The sequence below is a fragment of the Metarhizium album genome (assembly GCF_000804445.1).
Source record: "Metarhizium album ARSEF 1941 chromosome Unknown scaffold_10, whole genome shotgun sequence".
In the NCBI taxonomy this organism is placed as follows: Eukaryota; Fungi; Ascomycota; class Sordariomycetes; order Hypocreales; family Clavicipitaceae; genus Metarhizium; species Metarhizium album.
The window spans coordinates 40115-55132 of NW_024467584.1; the positions used below are offsets into that span (position 1 = coordinate 40115).

The 15018-nt window shown below is 49.6% G+C and overlaps 5 protein-coding genes across 5 annotated transcripts; 3 read left to right on the plus strand and 2 right to left on the minus strand.

Annotated features, from left to right (window-relative positions):
• Positions 1–1402: 1402 nt before the first annotated feature.
• Positions 1403–2371, plus strand: MAM_04433 (uncharacterized protein; the record flags this gene model as incomplete). Its single annotated transcript, XM_040823231.1, has 3 exons — positions 1403–1558; positions 1622–1966; positions 2063–2371. 3 exons carry the CDS (start codon positions 1403–1405, stop codon positions 2369–2371), a joined length of 810 nt encoding a protein of 269 aa, XP_040678484.1.
• A 1516-nt stretch (positions 2372–3887) lies between these two features.
• Positions 3888–4298, minus strand: MAM_04434 (uncharacterized protein; the record flags this gene model as incomplete). Its single annotated transcript, XM_040823232.1, has 1 exon — positions 3888–4298. The coding sequence occupies one exon, from the start codon at positions 4296–4298 to the stop codon at positions 3888–3890; it is 411 nt and encodes a 136-aa protein (XP_040678485.1).
• Positions 4299–6060: 1762 nt separating this feature from the next.
• Positions 6061–7047, minus strand: MAM_04435 (uncharacterized protein; the record flags this gene model as incomplete). Its single annotated transcript, XM_040823233.1, has 1 exon — positions 6061–7047. One exon carries the CDS (start codon positions 7045–7047, stop codon positions 6061–6063), a length of 987 nt encoding a protein of 328 aa, XP_040678486.1.
• A 2997-nt stretch (positions 7048–10044) lies between these two features.
• On the plus strand, positions 10045–11478 carry MAM_04436 (Aldolase-type TIM barrel; the record flags this gene model as incomplete). The annotated part of the gene is made up of 2 exons (XM_040823234.1): positions 10045–10392; positions 10465–11478. The coding sequence occupies 2 exons, from the start codon at positions 10045–10047 to the stop codon at positions 11476–11478; spliced, it is 1362 nt and encodes a 453-aa protein (XP_040678487.1).
• A 1390-nt stretch (positions 11479–12868) lies between these two features.
• On the plus strand, positions 12869–14568 carry MAM_04437 (uncharacterized protein; the record flags this gene model as incomplete). Its single annotated transcript, XM_040823235.1, has 4 exons — positions 12869–12935; positions 12986–13119; positions 13171–13561; positions 13631–14568. The coding sequence occupies 4 exons, from the start codon at positions 12869–12871 to the stop codon at positions 14566–14568; spliced, it is 1530 nt and encodes a 509-aa protein (XP_040678488.1).
• Positions 14569–15018: the final 450 nt, after the last annotated feature.

Consider the following 15018-nt stretch of genomic DNA (forward strand, 5'->3'; position numbering starts at 1 on the left):
ATGCTCCCTGCTCTGCAACCTTGGCTAGGCCTAGTCACAGGTATTCCTGAACAAATGATGCCCGTGTTTAGGCTATATTGAGGGCCATGAGAGTCAAGTCGTATGACCATAACTCACAAATCATGCAGACATGAGCACAACCATAACCTATCTACCATCATTAAACCATAGATCCGAGTTTGTGACGGGGCTTGGTTACTCGGGCGAGAAGGGTCATGGTACTACTTCTGAGACACAACCTTTCTATTTCCTTGTACTCCGTAGTTCCTCGTCGAAGCCCCCCCGGCGGGTTTTTCGTATTTCGTCAGTCTTATTTTCAGGGTCGAAGGTGGAGAGCGGCAAAGAAATACCGAAACCAGGGACGGGACAAGGCGTGGATGCTCCGTAGCGTGACACGAAGTCATGAGAATGCCGTCCTTGCTAAGTTTACAAATCTATTCTTATGGCCAGGGACTCCAACGTCCTGCCCAAGCCTGGCTGACTGCACATTCCAAGCAACAGGGAGGCCGAGGAGTGGGATAGCATTGGTCCTTAGCCGAGTGACATCAACACGTAATAACTACTCGGCGCAAAATTGACCGGCCAAGGACAAAAGAGTCACTATGGTAGAAACGAATTTTAGCCATGTTTCCGACACCAAGGGGCACATGGAGACTGGTTATAGCCATCACTTTGTATGCGAGACGCTCGGATTCGCTCGATCATGTAGATACCAAGGTGTGTTACTGGGGAGCACATGCCAGGGTGCTGTCACAAGGAGCCGAGGATTTGCACTCCAGATCAATCGATGACCATGTTAGGGGTCACGGTATTCTGCTCCACCCCTCATTACCAGCGATAGATGGCCTCGCAGACTAGTTGGTTCCTTCATTTCCAGTAAACCGAAGCACAAGATAATGCACATTAGCGGGCTGTTTATAATGCGACTTGGTTCCATTGACTGAACTTGTGGTATCGCCTTTGCCGCTGGATTCACCGTGCTCAGCACAAATGGCACAAATGCACATCACACAATGAATCTAGGAGTTGCCAGACTCTCCTTAAGTCTTCACGCCTAAATGCCATCGTTCATGTATCTCGGGCATTTCGATTCTGACCCGGATCTTGCGAATACTCGGAGGACGAAAAAACGACCCGCACCTGCATCGTCAATTTCCAAGCAGAGCTGCCGAGCGTCTTGCCAGTCAACGAGACCGCACGGGAAGCAACGTATACTTGGTCATTTTCGACGATTTTGGGCACTTCATCTTGTCTTGTGGATATGCATTACTGTTTTGGTTGTGTGTCTAGCGTGAGTCATCCCATATAACAAAGTTAAACAAACCGTCTTTGAGCGACGCTGGATATCAGCTGTGCGCAGATCTCTTCACAGTCCGAATGCAGTAGCAGTGTGTTGACTGCGATGTTTTGCTCTGGTAGAATCTTCGTCGTCGTACCGATCATTGCCCGGGAAAAGGTTGACGAGGCCACAGTTGAGATTCAGGGCATCCACATCCTCGACGCCGAACTGAATTCGCTTTTCATCCAAATCTACTCAACTATCAAGACGGACGGCCAAGTCAATGCAGAAGTCGACTCCTTCCAATGAAATATCGCGCTAGCTGATGTCCCAGATGTGCAGCCTTTTACAACCCTCCAGTTCCCGCCGACCAGTGCCAACAAATTTCAGGTCGTGAATATTAGTCAGACTGTTCACGTTACAAACAAAGATGCTCTGGAACGGTTTAGTCACGCTTTCCTTGCAAACCAGACACTTCGGATCAAGATATATGGCAAGACTTACGTAAAGCCCGCTGGCATGACCAAAAAGTATCCGGTTCATGTCAACAAGGTCATAGAATTCAATGGGCTGAACCTGTTGAACGGAGTAAAGCTTGGGAATACTAGCATCTCATTCGATAAAGACGTACCCAACTTCAACGCCACAGCAGTTGTCAGGAACCCATCCCACTCTACCCTTGAAATTGTATGTCAAAGACACCAACTACTCGACCCTTTGTCACCCTCGCGTGTCTGTGGTGCTGAGATGTAATGTAGACAGCTACTAAGCATATTCTGTCAGGTTAACGCAACATTCGAGAGCCTTGCAGACAACCAACTTGTCGGGAATGTTGCTACTGCAAACCTGCTGCTCCGCCCAGGCAGGAATACCTTTCCCATCGAGGCGCGTATCAATCAGACGAGAGTCGCCCAAATTGTCGCCTACTGTGAGACCGGCGTCATTCCTTTCCAGCTCCAGGGAAGAAAGGTTCAGAATCACGGCCAGGATATCCTCTGGTTGGCGTCAGCGTCGAGTAACGCCAGTATGACAGTTGATATTAGCGTTGCGGCAGTCATTGAAAGCTCGCAGAGTGCAAACTTTTGCGTTTAGTCGACTATAGAAGCTGTTGATGCATTGCACAAATAAGAGGGAACTGTAACAACTTAAGTAAAGGGAGGATCTCATACCGACAGCTTTGCTACTTGTTCCCTAATAACTAAGTTCTTTAGGTTGTGTAGTATTCTAAAGAAGAAGATACAAAAAAGGAGGAAAAAGATGGAAAATCAGAAGTAAATACCTTTGGGTATCATTGCCACCAGTAGTTCCTCTTTATCTAAGCACCCACCGTCAACACTCAGACATGACTTGCCACCAGGAAAGGCCTTGTATGAGCGAGAGGAGGTCCACAAGTCATGAAGCCTCAGGTCTTGTATCTAGCTTGGCGCAGCGACACATGGCCACTCCAGCAACGTGCTTAGCAATGGTCTGCGTCAATAAAACGCCAGGTTTTTTCCAAGCTCATACACATGGCATTGGAACCCGCTCACGACGTGAAAGCTACACCGGCGGCCGTCGCCGCAAAAGCAACTGAAGTCCCTATTTCCCTTTACATCGACTATAGTGCCATACAATTCGGGCTCACACATGTTGGCAACGGGCCGTTCATCTATAGTACCGTTCCATCAGTACGAGGTGAAGAAGCACTGGTTGCACTTGTCTGCAATTGTCGCTTTCGTTCGCTCAAAGCTCTGCTGAAGCATGGCAAATTTAGCACAGACTGGCCAATTTGCGTCACGAGTGCTGTTAAGTTGCGTCGCAAAGGGCTAGCCATTTGCTGTAGGGAAGTTGTTTGTTTAGATGCCACTACGCAGCCAACCCGCTCCCGACCACCCTGAGATGTAAGTCGAACTTTGCAGGAGACTTCCAATACAATATTGGATTTTTGGTGCTGCCTAGGATCTGCTGTCGAAAGCCGGGACGGTTTCGGCGCCATTACGCATTGGACGATAACCGCCATAGACAGCAGCGTGAAAAAGAAAGACAAGAAAGGATCCTACCAGCAGGACCAAATACAAAAAGCATGATCAAAGATTATCTAGCAATGACTGCAAGCGCTACTAGGGCCAGACCAGCCTAAAACCATATATAATCCTCATCCATAGACCTCCGAGGCACACAGATGAGGGAAATAAGATCCAGGCTAGTCGTACATGGACATGCTTCATCAGGCCCGTGAGATTGCTTGACGAGGCTGCATGGCGAAGGAACAAAACCTCCCAGACTATGAAGGTTTATATAGATGTAGACATAAATCAACTGCAGGTTTCTTACCACTTAATACGAAAAGTTCTGCGCAACGGCGGACTTTCACTTCGAGGAGCTTCATCTGTGAATCAATGTTATGCCAATTGGACTAGATCCTGTTTTGAAGCAGACATTCCCGTGTCTCGACATGATGGTGACATGATAGCTCTTAACAGATCATGGATGAACTTTCGAGCCTGTTTTGTCCCAGCTCACTCCGGCTTCATCTGTTGCCCCGTCCTTGGCCAGACGAAGCACCCCGAATCTAGCCCACTTGCCTAACGTGTGCATGATAGCTTCATTTGTGGCACGGAAAACTTCTTCAGTGCATTGAGGCTATACCATCTTTTAATTCTTTCACCGCGTCTTCCAGATACTCCACTTTCGCTCTAACTTTTTGCGCCTCGGGGTCGGGGCTGGTCAGGTTCTTGTTGAAATTGGGCAACCCGACCTTTGACACGATTTCTCCCGGAGGAAACTCAGGCTCGCCCCAGAGTTTTTCAACTTCTGCGAATTTCGATTGGACCTCATCGTTGTATATGATGCAATCCTCGTAGTGTGACCACGATACCTTCGTGTAGCAGGAACCGAAAGCAGCTGCTAACAAGTCAATAAGCTCTTTGTATACATTACGGGCATTGCGCAAGGCCTCGGTCCATTCGAGCACTTTAAGTATTTCGTTCGCATCTTCCTCTGCCTTTCGAAGCGGCTTCCACCTCTCAGCCTTGTCCATTTTCCCAGCGAGTTTTCGGGCGCTTTTGTATATACTGACAGCGTCTCGGCAAGCGAAACCTTTATTTGCGAAAACTTTCCTGCGGCTCTTTAGTACCAAAGGCCAATTGTTCAAAAAGCGTTGACAATTTGCGGTAACCGCTGCCGCTGCAGAGACCAGGTCACCAACTGTTTTGTGCTTTGTTGTTAACTCTGCGCCAACGGCCGCCCCTAGAACATGCCAACTTAGGGCGACTGTAAAGAGATTGACAGCAAGAATAGGATGCATAGTGAATGGAAAGTACTGCGTACTAAATTGGATGTGGCTAGAGAAGTCAAGATAAGTATGCTAAAGAATAAGTGTACATTAAATCTAGGTGTCAGCTCTGCTGCTTTATATAGGCAGAAACAAGTGGGCTTAATGTGCCGCACAAGCCTGGAAGCACAAATTCTATCCGTTCCTAAGGAAATTGAAGTGGATAAAACTGTCACGTAATTCTCTTCTCCGTCCAAGTTTCTTCTTGGCCTCCCCTGACGATTTTCCTCCTGTGCTAAGCTTATTAGAGGCTTGGCTGTTATCGAGCAAGTTTTTTTTTTTCAATGCTGACTGGGACTACACGGGCAGCATCAGACGACTTTAGGTTTAATTATAAAAGCGCATAAAAATAATAGAAGCAATTTGTAGATATAGTGTAGCTACAGTATAGTAGTAAGCAGGCAATTAATTTGCTTAGATCTAGATAAAGTAATTCCTATTATATTTATATCGTATAAAAAGATTTAGAAATACTAGAACTTACTAGAAACTAGTATTATAACTAGCATTCTAGTACTCTTAATAGTTAGATATTAATAAGTAGCTACTTGAAGCTTTAGAAGTATTGAAGACTCGCCCTACAGGCAACTGCATGTAAGCATTACTAGAATTAATTATAAACTTAGAGAGAAAAGAGAAAGAGGAGAGGTTCCTCTCCCCTCTCTTTTTGTACAGCTATACCTTCTGCCTCCAACGTGCATCCGAAGAGTATCCGACAAGGTCCGCTACAGTGCCTTACAGCTTGAGTCTATGCAAGCTTGAGTCTATTACAAGACGTATACTATAATACTTGGCATTATATAAAATCTTCAGCTGCAGGCGTACAGCAGATGGTCTTTGTATATACAGAGTACTTAGCAGTAAATCCTACGATGAGAAAGCTTGTAGGGCTCTAGACTAAGTTTGTCCTGTTCCTCCTGCACATGTTGCTGTAGATGAGCAAGACGTTCACATGACCTGCAGAGACACGAATGGAGGTGAGGGCGGGCTGGGCTAAGGGGAAGCTCACTCTTTCTGACGGGGTCAATAGACACAATACGGAATAATGGGAATAGAGAATTGCGGGCGGACAGAACGTGTAGGTAAAACTTTGGGATATTAATGCTGGTGGGCAGCGCTCTAGGCTACAAGATGAATAAGCAAAAGTGCCCCTAGGCATCTATATAGACTTACATTACTAATACGGCATTTAAAGATTTTTTATTCTCTCCTGTCTATAGATGCACTGCAGCTTCCGCACGATACGTGGTAGTTAAAAATATATACAAAAGTAGTGATAAAAGAGTTCATTTGAATTAAACAATGAAGGTTTTTTTTGTCTATTTCTACGAGCAAAAATTGCATAATCAATACAGCGTCCAAGGTCTTCCAGCGTTTCCCCCTATGTTGTGCGCACTCCAGCCGCTACACCCGAGTCACAAGCTTGCCGGAGGCTTTCTTCCCTACTGTCACATTCTGGTGGAAGAATTCAGTTGCTTGCATTTGCGAGCTCAGTCAATTTCTTTTTCAGAGATTTTACTTGCTCTTTAATTTCTTCCGCCTCGGGGCCGGGGCTGGATAGACTCGTGTTCAAGTTAGGCAGCCCGAACTTTTCCACGAGTTCTGGTGTTATCCGCCCGCCCTTCACGCTTACCAGCCCTTTGGCGAGGTCATATTCTTTTGTGACCTCAGTGACGTTGCCCTGGCAATCAAAGTAGCTGTTCCCCGGCATGCAAGAGTCGAAAGCCTTTGATATAAGCCGCCTTAGGTCTTTAATCACCGAAGAAAAGTAAGATATGTTGTTGGCCTGAAAGAGGATGTTCTCTACTTTTCCCCAGAGTTTTCGCACGGAGTCATCCAGTTTCCTCACCGATTCATAGTCTGGGATTTCTTTAATCGCATTTCGATGTTGGTCGTACGTATTGTAAAGGTGCTGGCAATAGAGATTTTTCACTTGGTCCAGTGCAATGGTCGGATTTGTCTGGATGGGTTGACACGTTTCGTAAAAATCTTTCGCTAGACGTACCAAGTAGACTAGCGTTCTCTGATCCGTGGTTATCTCTGCATTAACCTCAGCACTATTCCGGGGAGAATTTCTTCGATTCATTGACTTTATGTTATCTTCCAATTCTTTCTTTGTGTCTTGTAAAGATTTCACTCTCTTCAATACAGCTTTCGTCTCAGCATCGGTTCCCTTCAAATTTAGCAACTTGAACCTTGAGAGGTCTTCTCCCTTCGGGATCTCAGGCCCTTTAATCTCTACCGCCGCTTTGTATTTCTCCTCCATGTTGGCGATGGCCTCGGGACATTCCCCATTGTCCCACGTCAGGTGTTGGCATTTTTCCTCAGCCTTGTCTAGCGACTTGAGGAAGGATGTGACCTGAACAAAGTAGCGCCGAAAATTTTTGGCCAAATTGACTACTTCAGTTGCTTCCGTGAATTCAGAGAATTGGATGGATTTGCCCGTTTCCCTCATGTTGGCCATCGTATTTTTGACGAGCGAAATAAGAATTGTGCATGAAGTAAAGCTTTCAGGGTCCTCTAGTACCGGACGAGGATCTTTCAAGATGACTCGAGAGCATGTGATACTCCTGTTCACTGCGGTTGCGAGTTCATGGTGGGGGATATTCGGCTTCGCAACCGTCGCCCCAAGAACATGCCAACTTGAGGCGACTGTAAGGAGACTGACAGCAAAAAGAGAGCGCATTATTAGAGGGCAAGGCACTGCGTATCAAATCAGACGCGGCTAGCGGAGTGAAGGGGAGAGTGCTAAAGAACAAACATGAAATCTACGTGTCGGCGCTGCTGCTTTATAAAAAGCAGAACCAAGCAAGCTCAGTGTGCCGTAGAAGCCGAGAGCACCAGGAAGACGTACCGTATCCCATCCGGCTCTGCATTGTAGCTAATCAAACCTCGACATGGTGTATGCCTGGTCCGTTGGCCAGAGGGTGCCGCGCAAGTTCCAGCAGCACGAATTTCATACGCCATAAATCTACCCATTCTGTGGAAAGTTGAGGTGGATAAAAATGCCACGTAACTCTTCTCCGTCCAAGTCTTTCTTGACCTCCCCTGCTGGCTGGGACTACACAGGCAGCATCAGATGACTTTAGGTTTTGTTCATGAAAGAGCATGAAAATGTATAGTGCACTGTAATGCAGCGGACACGGGTTGCTCCGTAAATGGATTTTCCTGGGCTCGAATTTTGTGGGATATTTCATGCTAGACTTGTGAAACCAAAGTGCATGCATGGCACCGCTGCCGTGGCTAGCCCTTGACGCCTCTCTGTGGAGTTTGACGGAGGGATCGGTATTAACAGCCAGGGGTAGACCTGCAGTCGTAACTAGATGCCGGACGATCGAGTACAGCATGCATGCATGGAAACAATAAAAGCAATCTGTGTCAACGCAGTGTAGCGACAAGGAAAATAGTAGAAAAATCTACTAGAACTTAATAGTATAAGTCATACTTCAGTACTTCAAATCGTTAGATTACAGTATTAGTATTATAGCAAGCGGCTAGTTTAAGCTTAAAAAGTGTACCAAGATGCCAGGCAGTATATGACGTCTTTAGCTGCAGACGTACAGCAGGTCTAATTACCAGTCTTTACATGTACAGAGTACTGGTCTTAAGACAAAGAAGCTTATAGAGCTCTAGAGTGTGGACCAACTTCGTCCTGTTCCTGGACATCTTGCTATGGACGAGCAAGACGTTGACATGACTCGCACAGAGACGAAACGAGGCGACGGGGTCAATGGTCGCAATGCGTAATGGAGCAACGGAGAATCCCAGGCAGACAGAGCGCGATAGGCAAACTTTGGGATATCAATGCGAAGAGGACGACGACGTGGAACCTGTCCAACCAGAAAACATGCTTGTGGCCCATGGGCCATGGGCATACAGACCGGGCCTTGGACGTGGACGTGGGCCCCCTGAATCCAGATCTTGGTCGGCTGGGCCCTGACGCGTGTCTCGGCCGCAACTCGTGGCCACATGGCAGTTGCCAGTTGGTCCCGGCGGGCATGGCATCGCCGTCCTGTCGTTATGGTCGTCGCGCGCGTTGAAGAGGTTGAGGTGGCATCTACGAATGCCGTCCGTGGCGTTGCTGGTCAAGATGTGTTCCCACAGCTTCTTGCGGAGATTTGTTCTGAGTCCTGACAGGCCTGTTTTCCTCGATAGCTCAGCTCAGTCTTGGAGTTCCTGGCTGTGCCTTCGCCGCCGCATCCCGACAGGGTCATGCTGAGTAGATTGTGAAGAAAGAGCTTGCGACATACGGAGTACTGGCTGCCACATCAACTGACGGCACGGTCTACCAACCACCATGAGCCAGTCGACACCAGTCAATTGAAGGCGAATCTCGGACCCCTCGGCAGCAATGTCGACACTGACCGTCATCAAATAGTACGAACTCCGTGTCCTGAGTCCTGACCTTCACTATGCTCTGCTCAAACAGACGTCTCGGGATCGATCTCGCGCTCCGTCTCGGACGACGGCCAAAATCGCGGAAGCGAGCGGAAGGAGTCTCACGGAGTGCTAGCTGCCAATAATTTCTGGATGGGATATGCTCACCCGCTGTACGCTCTCCGGCTGGTACAAAGCCTTGATGCCCTCACGTCTCTGCCGTGTACCTGCAAGGCTGATCTGCACATGCGCAGCAGCTTGGCGCAGGAGAACGGGCACTGCTCCGGCGAGGAACTTGAGACTGTATCGGAGGTGCGACGAGTATAGATAGCAGCAAGTTCAAGGAGAGTTTGGTGTCAGTTTTGGATAATGACCCGGAGGCGCAGATCTGAGCCGTTCAAGAAGGCAGTGCTCCTTATCCCTGCGTGACTCGAAAACAGTCGGTTCTTCCGAGGCAACATCTTAGAAGCCTTGACGAAAACTTGTTGTTTTACAGAGTACTGGTCCCCAAACATTGCCGCTGCTTCACATGTCTGGTGGCTTCTACACTAATAAACCTCGCTCGATGGGACCTTCATCCCGCACTTTGGCGGCACGCCAGCGAGAAAACACCGAAGATGCCGCAGACACTCGCATTCTAGTTACTCCATGGGCTCCACTGTCCCGCCTTTTGAGTCTCGACGCCACCGACCCTCACCAATGAAGGCCATGGCACGGAGCGCTGGCGTCTTGCTTGTTGCATATCATACGGCCCGAACTGGCTGCTGAGAAATCAACCTTCGGAACCTTCAGGGACGGGAAGGTGTGAGACTTGCGTCGAACCAGTTGACGCAATCATGACCATGCTAATTCATCAACCGTCTCATTGGCTCCCTACAACCCAACTCAATGCAGAAGGACCCTTTATGTATAAAACGTAAAACCTTGTCCCCTGACTCCCGTCCCTTGTCAACAGAATGACACCCGTCCCCTCCCGACAGCCACAACTACAGCACCGCCTCTCCTTTCTGGCATACCCATACCCCAAGACGATAGGTCGTCCGTTTGAGTGTCGAGTGTCTGCCTTGTACTCGCCATGGCAGCATATCTCACCCAGCGCATCTCGCACCCTCACCATGGCATCCCAGTCTCGCGGTCCGAAACCCCAGCACCCGAGAAATCGGTAAAATGCCTCGCGCCCATTCCCAACGTCGCCGCCAAAGGCGTTCCGTTCTTCACGCCGGCGCAGGATCCGGTCGCGGGCAGTGCTGTAGATCCCCAACCATCTGGCAAGCCTGTGCCCAAGCTTTTCACGCCGCTCAAGATCCGGGGCATCACAATGCCAAATCGAATCTGGGTAAGCCCCATGTGCCAGTACAGCGCCCACGAGGGCTTCCACACTCCTTGGCACATTACCCACTACGGCGGTATAGTCCAGCGAGGCGTAAGTCTGAATCCTTCCTTCCTTCCCCTCGTGGCCACTTCGCCCGGGGTTTGCTGAAACGTCCTTGTGTAGCCCGGCCTCGTCATGCTGGAAGCAACGTCCGTTCAGCCCAACGGTCGCATCACTCCCGAAGACTCCGGGATTTGGCTCGACGCTCACGTCGACACTCTCAAGAAGCATGTCGACTTTGCCCACAGCCAAAACGCCCTCATTGCTATTCAGCTGGCGCACGCCGGCCGAAAGGCCTCGACAGTTGCGCCTTGGCTGAGCTCCGGCGCGACAGCCACCGAGGAGGTTGGTGGTTGGCCGTCGGACGTCGTCGGGCCAGGCAGTGTTCCTTTCGGAGAACATTATCCGTGCCCGCGGGCCATGACTTTGCCAGAGATTGAGCAATTCAAGCGTGACTTTGTCTCGGCCGTGCGCCGGGCTGTCGGCGCCGGCTTTGATATCGTCGAGCTGCACTTTGCCCACGGCTATCTCGTAGCCAGCTTCCTGTCGCCGGCGGTGAATAAACGTACAGATCGATACGGCGGAAGCTTTGAGAATCGCGCTAGGCTGGCCCTTGAGCTTGTCGACGCCACCAGAGCCGCGATTCCAGTGGACATGCCGTTATTCGTGCGCATCAGCGCGACGGACTGGCTGGATACGAACCCGGAATGGGACGGGGGCGCAAGCTGGACAATTGACGAGAGCGTCAAATTGGCCAAGCTCTTTTCGCAGCGTGGAGTGGACGTCTTGGACGTCTCCAGCGGCGGCAACCACAGCCACCAGAAAATCATCGGTGGGCCGGGCTATCAGGCGGCGTTGGCAAAGGCGATCAAGGCGGCCGTCGGTGATGCCCTGTTGGTGAGTTCTGTGGGAAGCATCAGGACTGGAGAGCTTGCCCAGGACATTATCCAAGGCGGCAAAGATGAGAACGACACGCCCCTGGACCTGATTGCCGCCGGTCGCATGTTCCAGAAAAACCCGGGCTTGGTGTGGTCCTGGGCAGACGAGCTGGGAGTAACCATTAATGTTGCTCACCAGATTGGATGGGGATTCGGGGGCAGAGCCACCAAGAAAGCCGCAAAGAACTCGATTCCCTGATTTGCTTGCCACGAAACTAGAGGATACATGGAGACTGTTGATGTCGGGGAAAAAACACAACACGCACATGCCTCGCCTTGATGCTCGGCGTATGTGGATTGGGGCGGAATTGTAAATGACTACAGTGGAATAGAATTAGGAACTAGCAGCTCATCCTTGGATTTGGACGTTTCGTGTGGTCTTTTGTGGGAATTTAATCTTTGTTGAATCCAGAGTGACGAGATAGCCCTCCTTTGGCCGTCCTTCTTGTCTGCTCCATGTACTAAGGTTCGCGCGGCAAAGTCGAGTCCAAATTGTACCACGCCGATAAGTCTTTACTCATCTGGCTGATACTCGCCTACCATGAGACGGTCGGGATAGGCAGTGCGTTCTAGAGAAATATACAAGAACCGGAACTGAAAGGAAAGGGTCTTAATGTACCACCTGCGCCCTGCCGTTCGACATGGCCCCTAATTCATGTTTTCCGGCTTTGCTACTGACCTGATATGAGGAATGATGCAATGTCGGGGGCCAACTTCGCCAATCTTGTTACCAGATCCAACCTCCCAGACGTTGCGTACTCCATAATACCACCTGCGTGAATGTCAACTTCTTTGAAGTCGTCACCGGTTGACGGATTGACCAGTCACGCACGGCGGAACTTTCTTGTTGGCTTTATTCACAAAGGAGATGGAAACTTGACCTGACCAGCCAGCCATTCTGTCCATCGAGGAAGCCGACAACGGCCGTTTATGTTTCTTTTCTCAAAGCAGGAGGCCTAATACATCTCGCTCGCTACAGGTGAACTTTGGCACTTGGTGGCCTGGGGTCAAGTGTGAACTCTGGTTCACATATTTAACTTTGTCGAAAACCATTTCCATTTGACGCAAGAGTAGTTGCGGGATCAATGACTCGTACTCGTGCATGTTTATATTCAACCTCGGTCTCGGTGGCATTGGCGAACCGCATTGCTACACTGTCCTTGCCTTCGGGGGCTGACTGCTGCATCACGAGCTCGTCAGCTACCCTGTCCCAGAAAAGCTCCCCTCAGTGTTCTGTTTCGTGGTTTAATCGATCGAGACTCTCAAATGCAATCAGTCGCGGGTATAGATGCTACAGAGCCTGGAGAGCGCGAAAAGGTAAAACTTCCTGTTGCCCTATCGCTCTACCGATACAAGCTCAAGATGGAACGACCAACGTGAGAGAATCTCGTACTGATGAAAAGGATGGCGAGAAGGACCAGACCAGGCCAGGCCTGGGCGTCAAATGATTGGCTTGTATTGATGAAAAGGCAAAGGACAAGGAGTGCGGGGGTGGGTCCCGTCACCACTTCTGCCTTGTCTGCTCTCTTCGTTTCAGAAGCGGATTACGACGACGATTGCATCGTCGCCCATGGCTTCTTCTCATCGCAATGGGCCACAATCCAGGGCAGCAGGCTGCCCAGAAGGGCCGCGCATCGTCGGCGGCAAAAGATCGAGGTATTTGTTTCATGAAGCGCTCCCGGTAACCATTTGACTGACGATAACAGGCAAGGGACCTCTCGGTATTCAAAAGCGAAGACGCTCCCGCGCTGTGAAAGCACAAACGTCGCGACGACTCGCTGCCCGGGCCACCGAACAGGAGCAACTGAATCCTGCTGCCCATGACAGATCATCCCAACGGGTACAGTGTCTTTTTCATGATTTTCGCAAGCAAATGAGCTAATCATCTCAGGCACCTAGTGCGGCTGGCGAACGCGGCACGAAACGACGAAACGACCTACTCAGCCAGACTTCAGGCTCCATCCATAAGCGTCCCCGTCCATCTCCCAGGTCATGCGGTGCGGAGGATGCAACCAGCAGACCCGATATTCATCACGCTTACACTGCTGATACCGCTGAGCCGATCGACGTTGTTGGGTTTTGGACTCAAGAAAACAAGTGGCCCCAAGAATACTTTCAACTAGATATAGAGCAGTTACTTGCCCAAAAACTATATCCAGTGTCTCGTAATCGCAAGCGGTCAAATTCTGCTACCTCCACGACGCCTAGCGATCAGGCACCAAGAGACGAGAAGAGCGCTCTATATAGAGACGCACGGTATGAACTGCTCCTCCAGACTAAAGGTATATATATGGATGGCTCTGAGCTAGGTATTTCAGACTTAAGCAAGCGTGCGATTTAAGACCTTCTAGAAGGAGACCAACTAGTCCCTCAAGACACAGTTTTCGACGACTCTATTTTTGCGCATGCATGCTGCAATTTACAGAGTAAAAATGAAGCTAGGGTGATTCAGGATATATCTCGACTTATTGTCCCTTCTGCCGAAACTCTAGCTCTTCGTATCAAAAGTCTTAGGCACCTGCACCTTATAGAGAGCGTCAATGAGGGCTGGAATAACTCGATGCCACTGACTGGGACTCGCCCGCAACCAGATTACTCAGTTGGCTTTAAACGCAAAGCCTTTAGCGACCTTCAGCTGGCTAAGCTATCGCTATTTATAGGCGACTTTATTGGCGGAGATCAGTCCCTTTTTATGGCAACTTACTACATGTATTTTCCGTCCTTCACATGCGAGGTAAAGTGCGGCGCTGCTGCGCTAGACGTCGCAGATCGGCAGAATGCTCATAGCACTGCTTTAGCAGTGCGAGCCACTACCAAGCTCTTCCGTGCTGTCAACCGAGAAGATGAGGTTCACCGACATATTCAGGCCTTTTCCATCTCTCACGATCACACTTCTGTAAGGATATACGGCTACTACCCTGTGCTAGAAGGAAGGGACAGTACTAAGTGCTACCGTCATTCAATTCGCAAATTTGACTTCACGGAATTGGATGGTAAAGAAAGGTGGACCGCGTATCGGTTCACAAAAAACCTATACGAGCTGTGGGCACCGGCCCATTTCAAGAGACTCTGCTCAGCCATTGACCAATTACCGCTAGACCTTTCATTGCCGCCAGCAGGATTCCCACAGGACTCGCAGAGCCATCATTTGATCCGGTCGGATGGGGACCTGCTTCCGCTTCCCAGTGAGCATGCAAGTCAATCCAGCCACGCCAAACCAGAGACGGCTACACCAAGCACATCATTCACGGGTTCAGGGGCGGCAACGAAGCGTAGAGGAAAGGAATAGGAATTCTTTTCTCTGTGTTATTGTATGGATATGATGTGCAAGACCATGGTATCCTGGCCAATTTGGTCCCACGAGACGAGCCATATTAGCTAGAAACAGGTATCAACATTGCCTTGTGATGCGAGCGATCAACGTCATAGGTTGTCCATTTGCCAGAGTTCTGGATATCGTCTTTGATCTGTGCAATATGGGCGGAATCAAAGAAGACCTGTCAGTTTGATAATGTGACCATGTGGTCAACAACTTATACTCGCATATGCGGCAAGGCGGCCTGCAGACCGATTTGCATACTACTTGTGCCGTGACAGCCACTCGAGCTTCGTCATTGTCTAATATCCGTAATCTCGCCAGCACTGCGTTAAGGTTCGCCGTCTTTTGTCTTTGGGCGCCCAAGCAGTGAAGCGTAGCGGTCGAGCTGATACTGCTCGCGAGTTGGGATGTGGTTGATAG